Source organism: Leucopleurus acutus (genome assembly GCF_964270905.1).
Source record: "Leucopleurus acutus genome assembly, chromosome: 21".
Classification (NCBI taxonomy): domain Eukaryota; kingdom Metazoa; phylum Chordata; class Mammalia; order Artiodactyla; family Delphinidae; genus Leucopleurus; species Leucopleurus acutus.
In genome coordinates, this window is record NC_139163.1 from 30,961,115 (window position 1) to 30,975,926 (window position 14,812).

The 14,812-nt window shown below is 38.1% G+C and overlaps 1 protein-coding gene across 1 annotated transcript; it reads left to right on the plus strand.

The window, feature by feature from the left end:
* The first annotated feature begins 1,204 nt into the window (after window positions 1–1,204).
* Window positions 1,205–13,781, plus strand: IDO1 (indoleamine 2,3-dioxygenase 1). Its single transcript, XM_082863856.1, has 10 exons — window positions 1,205–1,317; window positions 5,371–5,466; window positions 5,578–5,697; window positions 6,170–6,288; window positions 6,945–6,959; window positions 9,049–9,148; window positions 9,702–9,819; window positions 10,912–10,963; window positions 11,415–11,563; window positions 12,734–13,781. Exons 1-10 carry the CDS (start codon window positions 1,219–1,221, stop codon window positions 13,096–13,098), a joined length of 1,233 nt encoding a protein of 410 aa, XP_082719982.1. The 5' UTR covers window positions 1,205–1,218; the 3' UTR covers window positions 13,099–13,781.
* The last annotated feature ends 1,031 nt before the right edge of the window (window positions 13,782–14,812 follow it).

The following is a 14,812-nucleotide window of genomic DNA, read 5'->3' on the forward strand; positions in this document are numbered from 1 at the left end:
CTTTTAATATACTGAACACTAACTACTTTTTTTTCCTTTTGACCGTCATAAGGAACAACATGGCTTCTTCTCTTGCTTCAGCGTCTTGTATGAGATTATAAGATCACATGATGCCTGTAAGTGACCACAGACCTGCAGTAACCCTGAAAATCTTTACCAAATGCAATCTTTTTTTTTTTTTTTTTTCTGTTGTTCGCGGGCCTTTCACCGCTGCGGCCCCTCCCGGTGCGGAGCACAGGCTCCGGACGCGCAGGCTCAGCGGCCATGGCTCACGGGCCCAGCCGCTCCGCGGCATGTGGGATCTTCCCGGACCGGGACGCGAACCCGTGTCCCCTGCATCGGCAGGCAGACTCTCAACCACTGCGCCACCAGGGAAGCCCCCAAATGCAATCTTAATTGCATTTTGAAAGAACCATTTTCAAGGTGTTTTATCCTTTCTTTCAACTATGAACATATTCCAGAGTCTCCAAATGTGGACTGTTTCTTTATCAGTCCCTTAGAGATCAGATAAAGTAGAGATGCAGGAAAATCTTCCTTAAAAATGACTCATTAGGAATATGAAGAAGAAAGAACAGTATCATTGTGAATGCACATAAAAGACTGGGTAAGAAAAATGGAACTAGGGGGTGAAGAGATGCTATGTTTCTAAATTCTTCATGTGCTTGCTTTTTTCTTTCTTTTTTTTTTTTTTTTTTCTATTTCAGAGGCACTGACTCTGGGTACCAGAGATTTTCTTTCATGGCTACTGAAACAAGACACTAATATGTTCAAAGAACCCTGGGGGTTTAAAGAAGGCCAGTAACTAATAACTAAATGATGGTTTAGGACGTTAGCCATGATTAAATTCATTATTTTAATTCAAAGATTCAAAAGTTCCCATAAAATAAAAATGTTCTTTCTGGTCACCTATTTTTATGGTTTTTGTTGTTTCAGGCCCTTTCTGATTTCCTTAAGGCAGTAGATGTTCCTAGTAATAAATGTTTGGCAGAATATAAACTTTCAGTTTCTTCGTATGATGAATAGTGAGACTTTCTTAGTTTTATTTTTCATCAGATTACACGTAAAGAAAGTAGAAAATGAAACTATTCTAAAAGTGGAAGTAATTTCTTGCTGCCTGTGAGGTGAGTTGTGGTCATTGGCTATGACAGCCTCTCTAATAAATAGATGATCTGAAACTACTCAAGAGACTGAGAAGTACCAGAGGAGCAGGCTGTAAGAATGGCACCTGGCAAGTCATCTCCTGTGGAAACTTCTTGGAAGATCTTTGAAGAATACCACATAGATGAAGATGTGGGCTTTGCTCTGCCCAATCCATTGGTAAGAAAGGGCACTGAAATCTGGGCAAGAATATTTTCTTATCATGATTTACCTGGACAAGTTAACTTCTATAGAACAAATGTGGTTCAGTAATTTCTATTGAACAAGTGGATAAAGCATTACCAAAATTGGAGGCAGAGTTTGAAAAAAGGGGTCTCAACTTTCTTAAAATTTTCTACCTAGAAACTTAGCCTTAGAAGCACTTCTTACTTATCTTACACAGGCACAGAGCGTGATGAATTAAGGAGACTACAGAAGTATTTTGGTTTAAGGCAATGCATTTCAGAGGGTATTTTGAAAAAAAAAAAAAGTAATAAATGACCCATGAGTCAAAGAACCCCCTTTCTCAGCTGATATACCTTAGATTGTATAAAGTATGTGTTCCTGCTTTGATAATGTTTTTGAGGTGGGCCACCAAGCAACTTTGTGTTGTATTAACATTGCTGGGTGTTTACTGAGCCTAAGATTCAGGCTTAGAGAGAATTAGAGCTACCTTTTTATTTCCACAAGTTTTGCCTACAAAGGGCAAGGCATTAGAGTGAATGTGTGCCTTAAAACTACATTTTCCTAAGTTATCTTCCCAAGAGTGTCATGAAAAGCATCTTATCATTAATATTGCAATCATCAAACACTTAACATCGCATTTTTTTAGCAAATTTACAAATGTTAACTTACTCCATCTTTACAATCATCCTGAAAGGTATGTATGTTATTAATCTTGTTTTCCTGATGAGAAATGTAGAATGCAGAATTTAAGTAATTATCCAAACTCACACAGCTAGTGATAGCAGAGATAGGATGTGAGCCTAATCAGTCTGGTTCCAGAGTCTGTGATCTTTTTTTTCTTTTTTTAACATCTTTATTGGAGTATAATTGCTTTACAATGGTGTGTTAGTTGCTGCTGTATAACAAAGTGAATCAGCTATACAGATACATATATCCCCATATCTCCTCCCTCTTGCGTCTCCCTCCCAGCATCCCTATCCCACCCCTCCAGGTGGTCACAGGTGATCTCCCTGTGCTATGCAGCTGCTTCCCACTAGCTATCTAGTTTACATTTGGTAGTGTATATATATCCATGCCACTCTCTCACTTCGTCCCAGCTTACCCTTCCCCGTGTTCTCAAGCCCATCCTCTATGTCTGCGTCTTTATTCCTGTCCTGCCCCTATGTTCTTCAGAACCTTTTTTTTTTTTTTTAGATTCCATATATATGTGTTAGCATACGGTATTTGTTTTTCTCTTTCTGACTTACTTCTCACTTTACAGCAGAGTCTGTGATCTTAAAACTGTTATCAATTATGCTACACAGCCTCACTCAAGAGAAGGAGAGATCACAAGGCATTTTTGGTTGGGTTTTTTCCCTACTCTTGGGTTTAACAAGGTACATGAGATTCCAGGAGAGGATTTCTAGGAACCAGTTACATGTTGTGACAATGCTGTATACCAGGATGTCTCTATTTGTTTGGGGCTCAAATGGATGAGTGCACACTCTAAAGGGAACCTTTAAAGGCAGCGTATATATAATTTACTCAGAGATTCCAATCTAACTGTACTTAGAAATCACATCCTGTAACTACCTTGGGTAATTCAGGCAAATCTCAAACAATTTTTTTTCCCCAGTCTAGTCTTCCTCTTCGCATAATTAAGTTAATTGAAGAAAATGAAGTATGTTTTAATTTTTTTACTAAAAGCACTGGTTTACTTTATATTTGCAAATCCATAATATTCAGACTTACTTCCCCTTCATACAAGCACACAAGTGCCATAGTGCCAGGATTGGATGTTTCAAGGATGTATTATTTATCAATGGTACCAAAAAAAACTTTTTCAGAAACTGCAAAGCCTCATATCAAATTTATTCTTTTTTTTCCCTAAAAAGTTGGTTCTTTTGGAAAATAAAAAAATCACAATAATTATGTAGACCTCTAAAACAGATTCCAAGGGTTAAAGCAAAACCCGAAAACTAAAGCAAAACAAAACTCTTCCTGAGCTACTTAAAAAATAATGTTGCTACTTGAGATGCTTAGGAAGTTAGATTCAATATCCTAAAACAGGATAAAAAAAAAAGAGGTTACTTTTATTTCCTCACTGAAGATCTTTCCTGGAAATTATGTGTTCAAAAATGTCTATTTCATCTCTTATAATCTATCAGCTTCCTATTCTAAAGGAAAATAATATGTCTTCTGATTCCATGTAGATGCAAAATACATTCTCTAATCTAGCAGGAGTTGAATGGCCCTCTGTGTCACTCTCTATTAATTTATATTCTATCATTTAGGCATCCTCTGAACCAGAAGGATATTACTGATTGAATTTTACATGTGTTGAAAGTTCTGTCCAATAAGACACTAATCTTGACACATAATAAAGTATCTCTGTTATTTTGGGGAAATAGCAATAATCAAAAAGTCGGGCATGCTACACAGTGAAATACACAACAAAGAAAATGTATCTGTATTACTAAAAACACCAGAGCACAGTATTTGTGTGGTTAGGGAGAAAAACTCAGAGCAAACAAGAAAGGTGACTATCTAGTGAATATACTGCCTGGATCTTTCATTCCTAAAAATCTGCCCTGACAGATTAAGTCTGGCCAATTATCTGCAGCCCCTGAACATGTTTGAAGTTTATGTTACGTTTGTCTTTGTGTTTTATAGCTTCTTTATAATATTAACTTGGTTTTGAAGCTTAAAGCCTCACTCACCTTGGTTTCACCTTGATGTGTCCTCCATCCCAATAGTATTGGTGCTGCTAAGAGCATGTCTGGAAGCAGCTTAATGAAGAAGGCCTAGGGGAGTTGTTCAGGGATGTGAATCTCATTCCAGGGTGTGGCCTAGGCCTTTGGTTTTTATGTTTTCCCTTGAGATGTGATTATAAATATAAGATCCAGGGAGACACGTGTTAAAAAACAAAACCCAACTGAGTAAATTTTAAAGACGTCATTGGCTTCCTTCAGGGAATCATGAATCAGGCAGCATCCCAACTAGCAGAAAGAAAGGAGGTCTCAGGAGCTGCACAAAAATGAAAGACTTCTCGAGGCAGAAGAGAGCAGGAACACGGAAGTTACACCAGCAAAAAGTGGATTGGGGTGTCAAGGCCATGTTCCTTTAGGGAATGGTAGCAGTCTGTGAGCAGATGACCGCACTACTTGTTGGCCAGGTAATCCTGAATTGACTGGTTTAAGATTCCATTTGGGGAGAGGCAGAAACTGTAATAAGTATTGTCTTGATTTGGTGACATGAGACTTAAGTTACTCCATTTGGGGCCTGTTGTCTTGTTTTTAACACTCTTTTATTTGGATTTCACTTTTACTTATTGGGCAAAATATTAGCCTGTAGTACCAGAGGAAGCAATCAACATGTATATATACAGCACCTCGTACATGTCCAGTACTGTGCTAAGAAAAATAGGATAAAAACATGATAAAATCCTTGCCATCAGGTAGTGAGATGTAAAAAGGGCAAGATTTTTTAAAAGCTGGAAACCCTCATGTTTGAATCACAATAAACTGTATGTACAAAACAAGTTACAAAAACTGCCCAACACTTGCTTTTCTTATTTATGACATGGAGATAACGATCAACTTTTGGGGCCATTATTATAACTAAATGAGAAATTATTGAGTAAAACTGCCTAGTCTCCTACTGACATTTAATAAATCTCATTTCTCTTCCATTAAAAAACCTTAAAATCTAGCTGAGAAGAGAAAAAATAATAGCAGATAGCAATAAATTACTTAATGTGAAAAGGTATAATCCACAGGATTCCTCACTGGAGGTATAAGATTAGAATGGAATAGTCAGGAAGATTTCAGTGAAACTTTTGAAGTGACCTCTGAAAAAGAAGTAGATGAGAGGAAGAAGAAGGGCACAGAGAAGGTCCTGAGCCCTGAGTGTGCAGATGACAATGCATGGGCTGGTGTCACTCGACAGGTAAGAGAGTGTCAGCATTGCACAGCACTGCGAAAGAAGCAAGACGGACCCTCCGCGGAGGCAAAACTATTTTATGATACCTTCCACCAGTAACTCAAAGTCCTATTTCTTCTTTTCAAGGAGGAGCTACCTCACCCTTATGATGCCTGGATTTCCATTGCTAAAAATCTGCCTGAACTGATTAAGAATGGCCAACTACGTGCAGAAGTTGAGAAGGTTTGAAAAAATATGACGTTTTCTGTTTTAGCGTCTTCAAAGTGTTAACTTGGCTTTGCAGCTATCACAACATGCATTTTGAGTTGGGTCAACCTCTCTGTTTATTCTCAGTTAACAACCTTCAGCATTGACGGCCTCCAAGGACACAAGTTGCAGCGCCTTGCACATCTGGTTCTGGGGTATATCACCATGGCGTACGTGTGGGGTGAAGGTGATGGAGACGTCCGGAAGGTTTGGAGATTTTCTCATATTTCTTATGCTAACATGACAGATTTATATCCAGTTTACAGTTAATGTAAAACATTCTAAAAGTATTGTAACTGCATTTTGTGAAGCTTGGGAAACAGAATGAGTACCTTGCACAGAGGAGTTGCCTAACGAATATTTGTGAGATGGATGGATGCATGAGCGAATGGCTGCAAATGGTTCACTGGCCATTAGAAAATCAAGATACAGCTTTTATTTCCTTTCGCCCTCTACTGTTTTGTTCTCTCCATGCCCAGATTATGTCTGCATCGTCACAAATCTAAAACGTAAGGGTTTAACAAGCACTGGGATTAAGTTACGAAATGAGGAAGAGAAAATGACCTTTGTTTGGTTCCACAGTGCCCTTAGGTATAACAGTTAATGTTTTGACACCCAGAAAGCAGAAGAAAGGGTGAGACATTTCAAATGTGAACGCTAACTATCGTGTTTTAATTAGGTCTTGCCGAGCAATATTGCTGTTCCTTACTGCAAGGTATCTGAGAAGCTAGGACTGCCCCCTATTCTGGTTTATGCAGATTGTGTCTTGGCAAACTGGAAGAAAAAGGATCTCAGTGGGTATGTAAACAGCGATTATAACAGGAATGAAAGGAATGCACACCATTTGAATCAAGGGGAGCTAGTCATTCGTTTAATCTTTGGCAGCGGGGCTTTCTTTTCTGCTGTTGGGGTGTAAAATGCATATGCATGTGAGAGAGAGGTGTCTAATTAGCATACAGTGAAGTGCACACATCTTAAGTGTTCAGTTTGATTAATTTGACTGGCTGGATAGATGGCAATGTCTGGGCTTTCAAAGCAGCCTGCTTGAAACTAGGCACTTCCTAAGCACTGAGTGATGGAACCTGCTGCAGTGAAGGGTCAGAGGCTCTCAGTGTGTATCTACAGAGGAGTATTCTAGATGTGGGAATACCACAAAATGAAATTATTTGATCTAGAAAGCTTTCTTATGAGTAACAACTAGTTGTGACTCTCCACGTGTGCTCCTTGCATATTTAATTTTTTATTTCACTTATAAAAGTCCTAAGTTAGGCGTTTGTGATGCCTACTTGACAAATATCAGAAAACATATTTTGTCTAGTTTTTATCTATTGTTTTTACCTATGCTAGATCAGTAGTATTAAATGGAATAACAATAACTCAAAAGCATTTAATATTTACACTCGTTTCCTTTCTCTCTTCCAATTGATCCGCTGCTTCATGGCTGTTTTCCTAAGGCCCATGACTTATGAGTGAGTATTCGATCTTTTTTATTCTAAGAATTATTTGTTATTCGAAGTAAACATAGGTGTATCAATACCCTCCAAATGTGTTCTTTTGAAACACCAACTGATTTTAGGCAAAAAAGTAATTCAAACGACTGTTGAAAGAGCAAGTAGTTCTGGTCCTTAATAACATCTATGACTGTGATGAGACTGTATCTGTTTGATATTATAGCTATTAATATATATACTTGCATATGCAGATGATACCCCACTTAAGGATGGTTTCACTTAAGATTTTTTTGACTTTAATATGGTGAAAAGCAGTACACATTCACTAGAAACCGTACTTTTTTGATCTTTTCCTGAGATAGATACGCAGTACATAGTCTCTTGTGATGCTGGGCAATGGTCACGGCTCCCCAGCAGCCCCGCAATCACAGGATAAGCAACTGATACAGTTATAACCATTCTGCACCCAGACAACCATTCTGTTTTTCGCTTTCATTATTCAGTAAATTAAGTGAGATATTCCACACTTTATTATAAAATAGGCTTTGTGTTAGATGACTTTGCCCAACTGTAGGCTAATGTAAGTGTGCTGAGCACATTTAAGGTGGGCTAGGCTAAGCTATGATGTTTGGTAGGTTAGGTGTACTAAATGAATTTTCAACTGAAAATATTTTCACCTTAAGATGGGTTTATTGAGTTGTAACACCATCATAAGTTGAGGAAGATCTGTCAATAAATTTAATTAATATGCATATATACAAAATGCACATACACCTACGCATCTATGACTCAATGACTTCAGAGGCCAGAAATATAAATCTATTCTTTTTGACCCAATTCTTACTATTTTTGGCCTGTGTACTAAATAGAGACTAAGAGCTAAGGAAACAAAAGTCATTATCATTGGAATAAGCCTGCCCTGATGAACCTGGGCTAATGTGGAGGAAAGAAGATATATGAAAATTATGTAAATTACTATATGATTAAGAGAAGGATTAAGAAAGTAAAGTGCTAAGAGTTCTAACCAAACAAAAGGCATGAGGGAAGAATCCTTACAACAAGTTATTGAAGCTGAGTCCTGAAGAGTGACTAGGCATCAGTTAGAAGAAGGAAAGCCTGATGTTCACAGTGGAGAAAACAGCAAGAGTGAGGGCTTTGAAGTAACAAAAATCTTGGTGCATTTCAGAACCGAAGGCAGGCTAGTGTCGCTGATAAATAATGAATGACGAAAGTAACAGTACAGGAAACGGATGAAAAAATAAACTTAAAAATATTATGTAGGACTTTTGGCTCTGATATGGGGTTTAAACAGTATCTTAAATGGGAAGTTACGGAAGGTTTTCAAATGGGAGAATGATATCACCAGTCCCATTTGACAGATGAGAACGTTGAGGCTGAAACTGATGAAATAATCTTATTCAAGGTCACACAGCAAGTGGTCTGGGTTGAGACCATAAATTTAACTGCCATGAAACTCAGGTATATACAGATACTGAGACCACGTTTGCATCAATGCAAAACTTCAGTGAAAAAGAAAATAGGGGGTAATCAGTTATTTGAATTTCCCAGTCAATTCCTTTGTTAGGCAGATAAATCACTGAGAAATTGAATCAGGCTCACAGATAAAAATATGGATATGAATACACTTATTTAAGCCAAAATTCTACTTTTAAAAACCATACCTCACAGATATCTCTATAAACATTGAGCTTATATATATATATATATATATATATGTATGTGTGTATATATATATACAGTAATACATGTGTATGTGAAAAATTGATGGGATATAGAGAAAGAACTAGTCTTAAAGTTTTTAGTTTCAAGTTCTAGAAAGGAATTTCAAGTCTCAGCTTAATCTACTGTTAATTATATGACCTTAGACAATAGACCTAACACTACTACTCCTAACTACATAATGGATATAGTAAAACCTGCCATACTTATCTCACAAGATTATTTTGAAAATGTAGGATAAATAAAAAGACTTGAAAACTAATAAATATTCAACAAATATATCAATATTTTTGTTAAATTCTTTTCTTTTCAGTGTTTTTGTTTTATATTTTTCTAAATTCTTGACTTCCTGTATTACTTTTCTTAGGAACATGGACATCCTATTCTCGTTTCCTGGCGGGGACTGTGGTAAAGGGTTCTTCTTGGTCTCTCTGGTGGTGGAAACAGCAGCTGCTTCTGCAATCAAAGTATGTCCGTCTATCCTGGAAAATGTGTATCTTGATTCACATAAGCATAGCAATCCCTTAGTAGCTGAACTATATTGTGCATGAAATAACTTTATCCTGACTGAATAGAGCATTTGATGACTGAATTGGAGACAAGGGATCATCTGGAAGAAATAAATATTTTATTTGGTTTTGTGTATTACCTAAAAGATAAAATGTAGAAGCCATATATTTAGAATAAAATTTGAAACCCCAGTAAGACAAAAGTATTCTCAATGAAACTTGGCATTGGAACTCTATCACACAGTGACATAAATCTAATGGTTTCGTCCCTCAGAAATAGAAATATATAGAATTATATAAACTTATCTCTAAGTGATAAGTGAATAAAGACAAATCCAAGCTTAATTAAATATATGGAAATTAGTCAAACAATCAGACGGTACTCAGCCCAAGAAAGAAATGTACATATGAAATTTAATTGGGGGATTAAGATTTAGGAGAATTCTATTCTATGCCAATATTTAGTGTTAGGAAATCTTAAGTGTTTGTTTTCTTTTTTTTTTTTTTAAAGGTGATCCCCATTATATTTAATGCAATACAACGTGAAGACCCAGACACTTTGCGAAAGGCATTGCTTGATATAGCTTCTTGTCTGCACAAAGCCCTTGAACTGTTTCACCAAATTCATGGCAAGTATTGCATGCCTTACAACATGCCAGGCCACAGTCAAATGTTTCTAGTTATCTAAGATGTAGAGAAAACAGAAGCAAAACCAACTCTCACATAGTGGGTGTGTTTGCGCTTTATTTTATCTCACTAAATCATTATACTTTCCATATGGCAGGTTTGATTATGTCCATTTTACATATAAGGGAATCTAAATTTGGAGGGATAAGATAAATGACTCAAGATTACATAAGTAGTAAATAGTGAAGCCAGAATTCCAAGCTAGGGCTATTTACCTCTGAGGAACATCCTTGTCTCTCACTAAAAACTGTGGAGAAACTTACCAAAAGTACAGGATGTTTTAAGTTCCGGAAAAACTTAGCTTTTGCTTGATAGGAACCGTCTGCGAATTCTGCTTTTTCACAAGCTAACTAAAAAAGGAAAAAAAAAAGAAAAATAGAAAAGCCATTGAGCTCAAAAGTTATCGCAAATTAACAGCTAAAACCCAGCAATAACCAAAAGAGTATAAAAACAAGGATTTGCGAAAGGAAATGTGCCCTACTGGGATGCTCCTAACAAACAGGTGACTGTGTATCACTGGGCTTTGGCAAGAAGATAGACCTTCAAACCAAAGACATTAGCAACCTTTGGGGAGGGACACCCGTTGTCCACAGGGCTCCTGGAGGTTTTGTTTTCAGTTTTCTTTTTGTTTCGGCTTGTTGCTTTCTTTATGTAAGGAATTTATCTGTTGTATCAGATACATTTATCTGTTGTATTTTATCTGTTGTATTTTATCTGTTGTATCAGTAAACACATCAAGTAGCCTTAAGTAAATATTGGCAGCTTAATAGGTCTCCTGAGGATGAGTGGTGGCGGGCCCAGGCTCTTTGTTACAAGCTGTGTGTTAGCCCCAAGGTAGACCCCGTTCAGTGGACACAGGTGATGAGAATGGGCAAGTGAGGGAGAGCTTGTCCTCAGGGAATGTCTCTGCACAGGCCGACCTAACGCCTTTCTCATATCGTGTGCTGAAATCCATGATCTCTTGTTTATAACACCTTGATTTTTCCCAATCTATCTGATGCTACTTAATTAAACATATCTCATCTTTTTTTCAGAATATGTGGACCCAAATCTATTTTTCAATGTTCTTCGCATATACTTGTCTGGGTACGTAGCCTTATGCTTGAATCTGTTTTCTCTTAGACAATGAACGTAAAGAAGACGACGTTTCCACTGATGGTCCCTACTATCAATCCAGTTTAAGAATCCATTTATATCCTAAAATATACATTGTAAGAAACAACGGACTGTTCTCTGGGTTATTACTTGGCCAGGCATACGATGGAGTATGGACAGGAAAGCTAGTCATTTTAAAGAGAGTGGAATAATCTTTGGTAGTGCAAACGTAAGGTTTCATGCATAGAATACTTATGTCAGATTTGCTCAGAACTGTATTATTTATTATTCTCATGCATGAACATGAGTAGAAGGGAGAATGTGGAAGAAGTATAATGAAATCTATCTCATTTCACCTTGCATTCATCCTCTATTGCAAGATTTGACATATGAAAATTTGGCAATTCATAAAATAACAATTATTCTTTCCTTCCTGGTTTAGGTGGAAAGGCAACCCTTTGCTGTCAGAGGGTCTGCTGTATGAAGGTGTCTGGGACACCCCAAAGAAGTTTGCCGGAGGCAGTGCAGCCCAAAGCAGCATCTTCCAGTGCTTCGATATTCTGCTGGGCATTCAGCATACTATTGGTGGAGGTGAGTGGCAGATGACAAATAATCATCATCTCTTATGCTAATAGAATAGTATCTAAAAAGTACTTTCCCATCAGCACCTTATCTGAGCTTATCTGATGCTTTTAGGAGAATAGTAGGGACTTTATTGCAATCATCCCATTTCACAGATGAAGAAGCAGAAACTTAAAGAGGATAATAGCCAGGCTCCCTGTTAACGAGCTAGAAAGTGGTGAAGCCAGAACTTAGACCAAGTTCAACACTGTCTTGATCTTGACCTTTGAACATGTCTATGAGGTCTGATTGACTGTGGTGAAACCAATATCACATGTTCTGAAAATGTAAGACCAGATTCAGAAAAAGAAAGTCTCCTGCAGATGAGATAAGACCATGAGTTGAAACTGGGGAGTGGAGGAGCTCGGCACTAATTCCACCGTCCTACTGCCTTGGGGGTCCCGGGGCAATGCCTGCACCAAAGTTTAAAGATGAGCCACACTCATTATATTCCTTCTAGAGGGTTAAGGGGGCAGAGGAAGAAGCTCCAGGAAGAACTTCTTTGTACTTTTCTTTGTCTTCCTAAACTTCTATTGAATAGTCAGAGGGGAAAGCTTTGGGCTTCACGATAATACGCTTTTTCCTGAGCTCATTCACTTATTTAAAAATGATCCCTTCGGCTTCCCTGGTGGCGCAGTGGTTGAGAGTCCGCCTGCCGATGCAGGGGACACGGGTTCGTGCCCCGGTCCGGGAAGATCCCACATGCCACGGAGCGGCTGGGTCCGTGAGCCATGCCGCTGAGCCTGTGCGTCCGGAGCCTGTGCTCCGCAATGGGAGAGGCCACAACAGTGAGACGCCCGCGTACTGAAAAAAAAAAAAAAAAAAAATTATGTTTCTTATATTCTCTTGGATTCAGCAACATGATCTGTCAGGTATAGTACATATACTCTGTCCTTCTTAGAAGGATCAAATCCAGTAGGAAAGTGAGAAAGGAAGCAAAACAAACATATTAAGATTTTAGTTCATGTGGTTTTCAGAATTAAGTATATTTTACAATAATTACCTTTACTAGTAGCGAGACTAGTAGGATGCTGACAAGATGGTTGTAAATTCATGGCCGCCCGCTCCGACCTCACTCTGCCCTTCTTCCCTGGATCGGAGAATGCTTTGGCCTCCTTCCTAATCCATTTTTGTCTTTAGTTCCTTCAGACTCTGCTGCTAAATTCCTCCAGGAAATGAGAACATATATGCCATCAGCTCACCAGAACTTTCTTCGCTTGTTAGAGTCAGGCCCCTCGGTCCGTAAGTTTGTCCTTTCAAAAGGTGATGCTACCCTGCAGGAAATTTATAATGAATGTGTGCAAGCCATGGTCTCTCTGAGAAACTACCACTTGCAAATAGTAGCTAAGTACATTGTGATTCCTGCAAGCCAGCCATCCAAGAGAAAACAAAGCTCGGAAGAGCCTTCAGAACCAAAAAATAAAGGAACTGGAGGCACCGATTTCATGGGGTTTCTAAAGACTGTAAGAAATACAACTGTGAATTCCCTGTTGAAGGAAGATTAATCCAAGAAAGTGCTTATATTGCTACCACACGTGGTAATGTCACTTCCCATTATATCAGAAAAAGCATTAACATTCATAACTTGAGGAGAGGAAAATAAAACTAATGTCCATAAAAAAAAAAACCCTCCACATGGGTGTTTATGGCAGCTTGATTCATAATTGCCAAAACTTGGAAGCATGAAATAAACCAAGGTACCCATCCTTACAGTAGAATATTATTCAGGGCTAAAAAGAAATGAGTGGTCAAGCCAGGAAAAGACCTGCAGAAACATGACATGCATGTTATTAAGTGAAAGGTGTCACTCTGAAAAGGCTACAGACTGTATGATTCCAGCTATGTGACATTCTGGAAAAAGGTAAACCATGGAGGCAGTAAAAGGATCAGTGATTGCCAGGGGTTAGGGCAGAGGGAGTGATGAACAGGAGAAGCACAGAGGACGTTTAGGGCAGTGAAACTATCCTGTATGATAGTATAATGGTGGACACATGCCATACATTTCCCAAAACCCACAGAATGTACACCACCAGCAGTGAACCTTAATGTAAATTGTGAACTTTGGATGCTCATAATGTGTCAATGTAGGTTTATCAGTTGTAACAAGGGTACCATTCTGGTGTGCAGAGCTGTGCGTGTGTTGGGTAGAAGATACATGGGGACTCTGTATTTTCTGTTCAATTTGGCTATGGGCTAAAATTGATCTAAAAAAATAAAGTCTGTTAAAAAGAAAACTGCTCTGTGGCCTTCAATAATTCACTTACCTCTCTCGTCTGTTTTCACACATCTAAAAATAATCAGAGATAAATAGATTAAGATGCTTTCCAGCTATGATTCAATCCTGTATGTGACCTGCAAATTCATCCACAAAAAAAATCAATTGATAGGCTACGTTAATCTATGGAAATTTTAAACAACACGCGTTCAAAAGTAGAATAGCTCTTCTATTTCTTCCAGATCATAAAGACAATGATTTTGATGTAACAATTATTTTACATATCTATAATTTTTAAAAGTTTACAACGCGTTTTCCCTCAATGGCATTTTTTTTCCTGTCTATAACACTGTCGGTAAGTCAGAACAGGAATTATGTTTCTTATTTTTTGCTGGCGGTTTTCTAACGTGGTGGAGGCGCGGTGAATGAGTAAAGGGCAACACCAGGAAAACTTGTCCTTTGAAGAGAGTGTCATTTGAAGAGTACACACAACAGGCTGCCTAATTCTCCAAGGATAGTCAAAACCTCATGGACCCTGGGAAGATCTCCAATGATCATGCCAAAACAACCACTTCCCACCCATATCTATTAGAGACACACTAATTTAGGCCATTACCCAAACCACCTGAACGTAGGGAATTCTCTCTCAACTCTGTCTCTGTCCCCACAGATTTTTTATTCTCTTTTAGTTCATGTCGCTTTTCTCTTATGTAGTGATCATGGCTGTGTGTGTGTGTCTTATTTCACCTGCTAATTTGTCAGTTCCCTGTAGAAAAGATCCATGGCTTTCTCATTTTTACATTACAGCACTTAGCAGTGTACTTAAAATATCATCCGTTAAGAGAAGAAATACATTTGACCCTTGAACAACTTGGGGGTTAGGGACACAAACCTTCCCCACAGTGAAAAATCCGCATATAACTTTTGATCAGGCCTCTGTACATGTGGTTCCTCAGTATTTGAAATTTGCATCCTGGGATTCAACACTAACCCTAACCCTAATC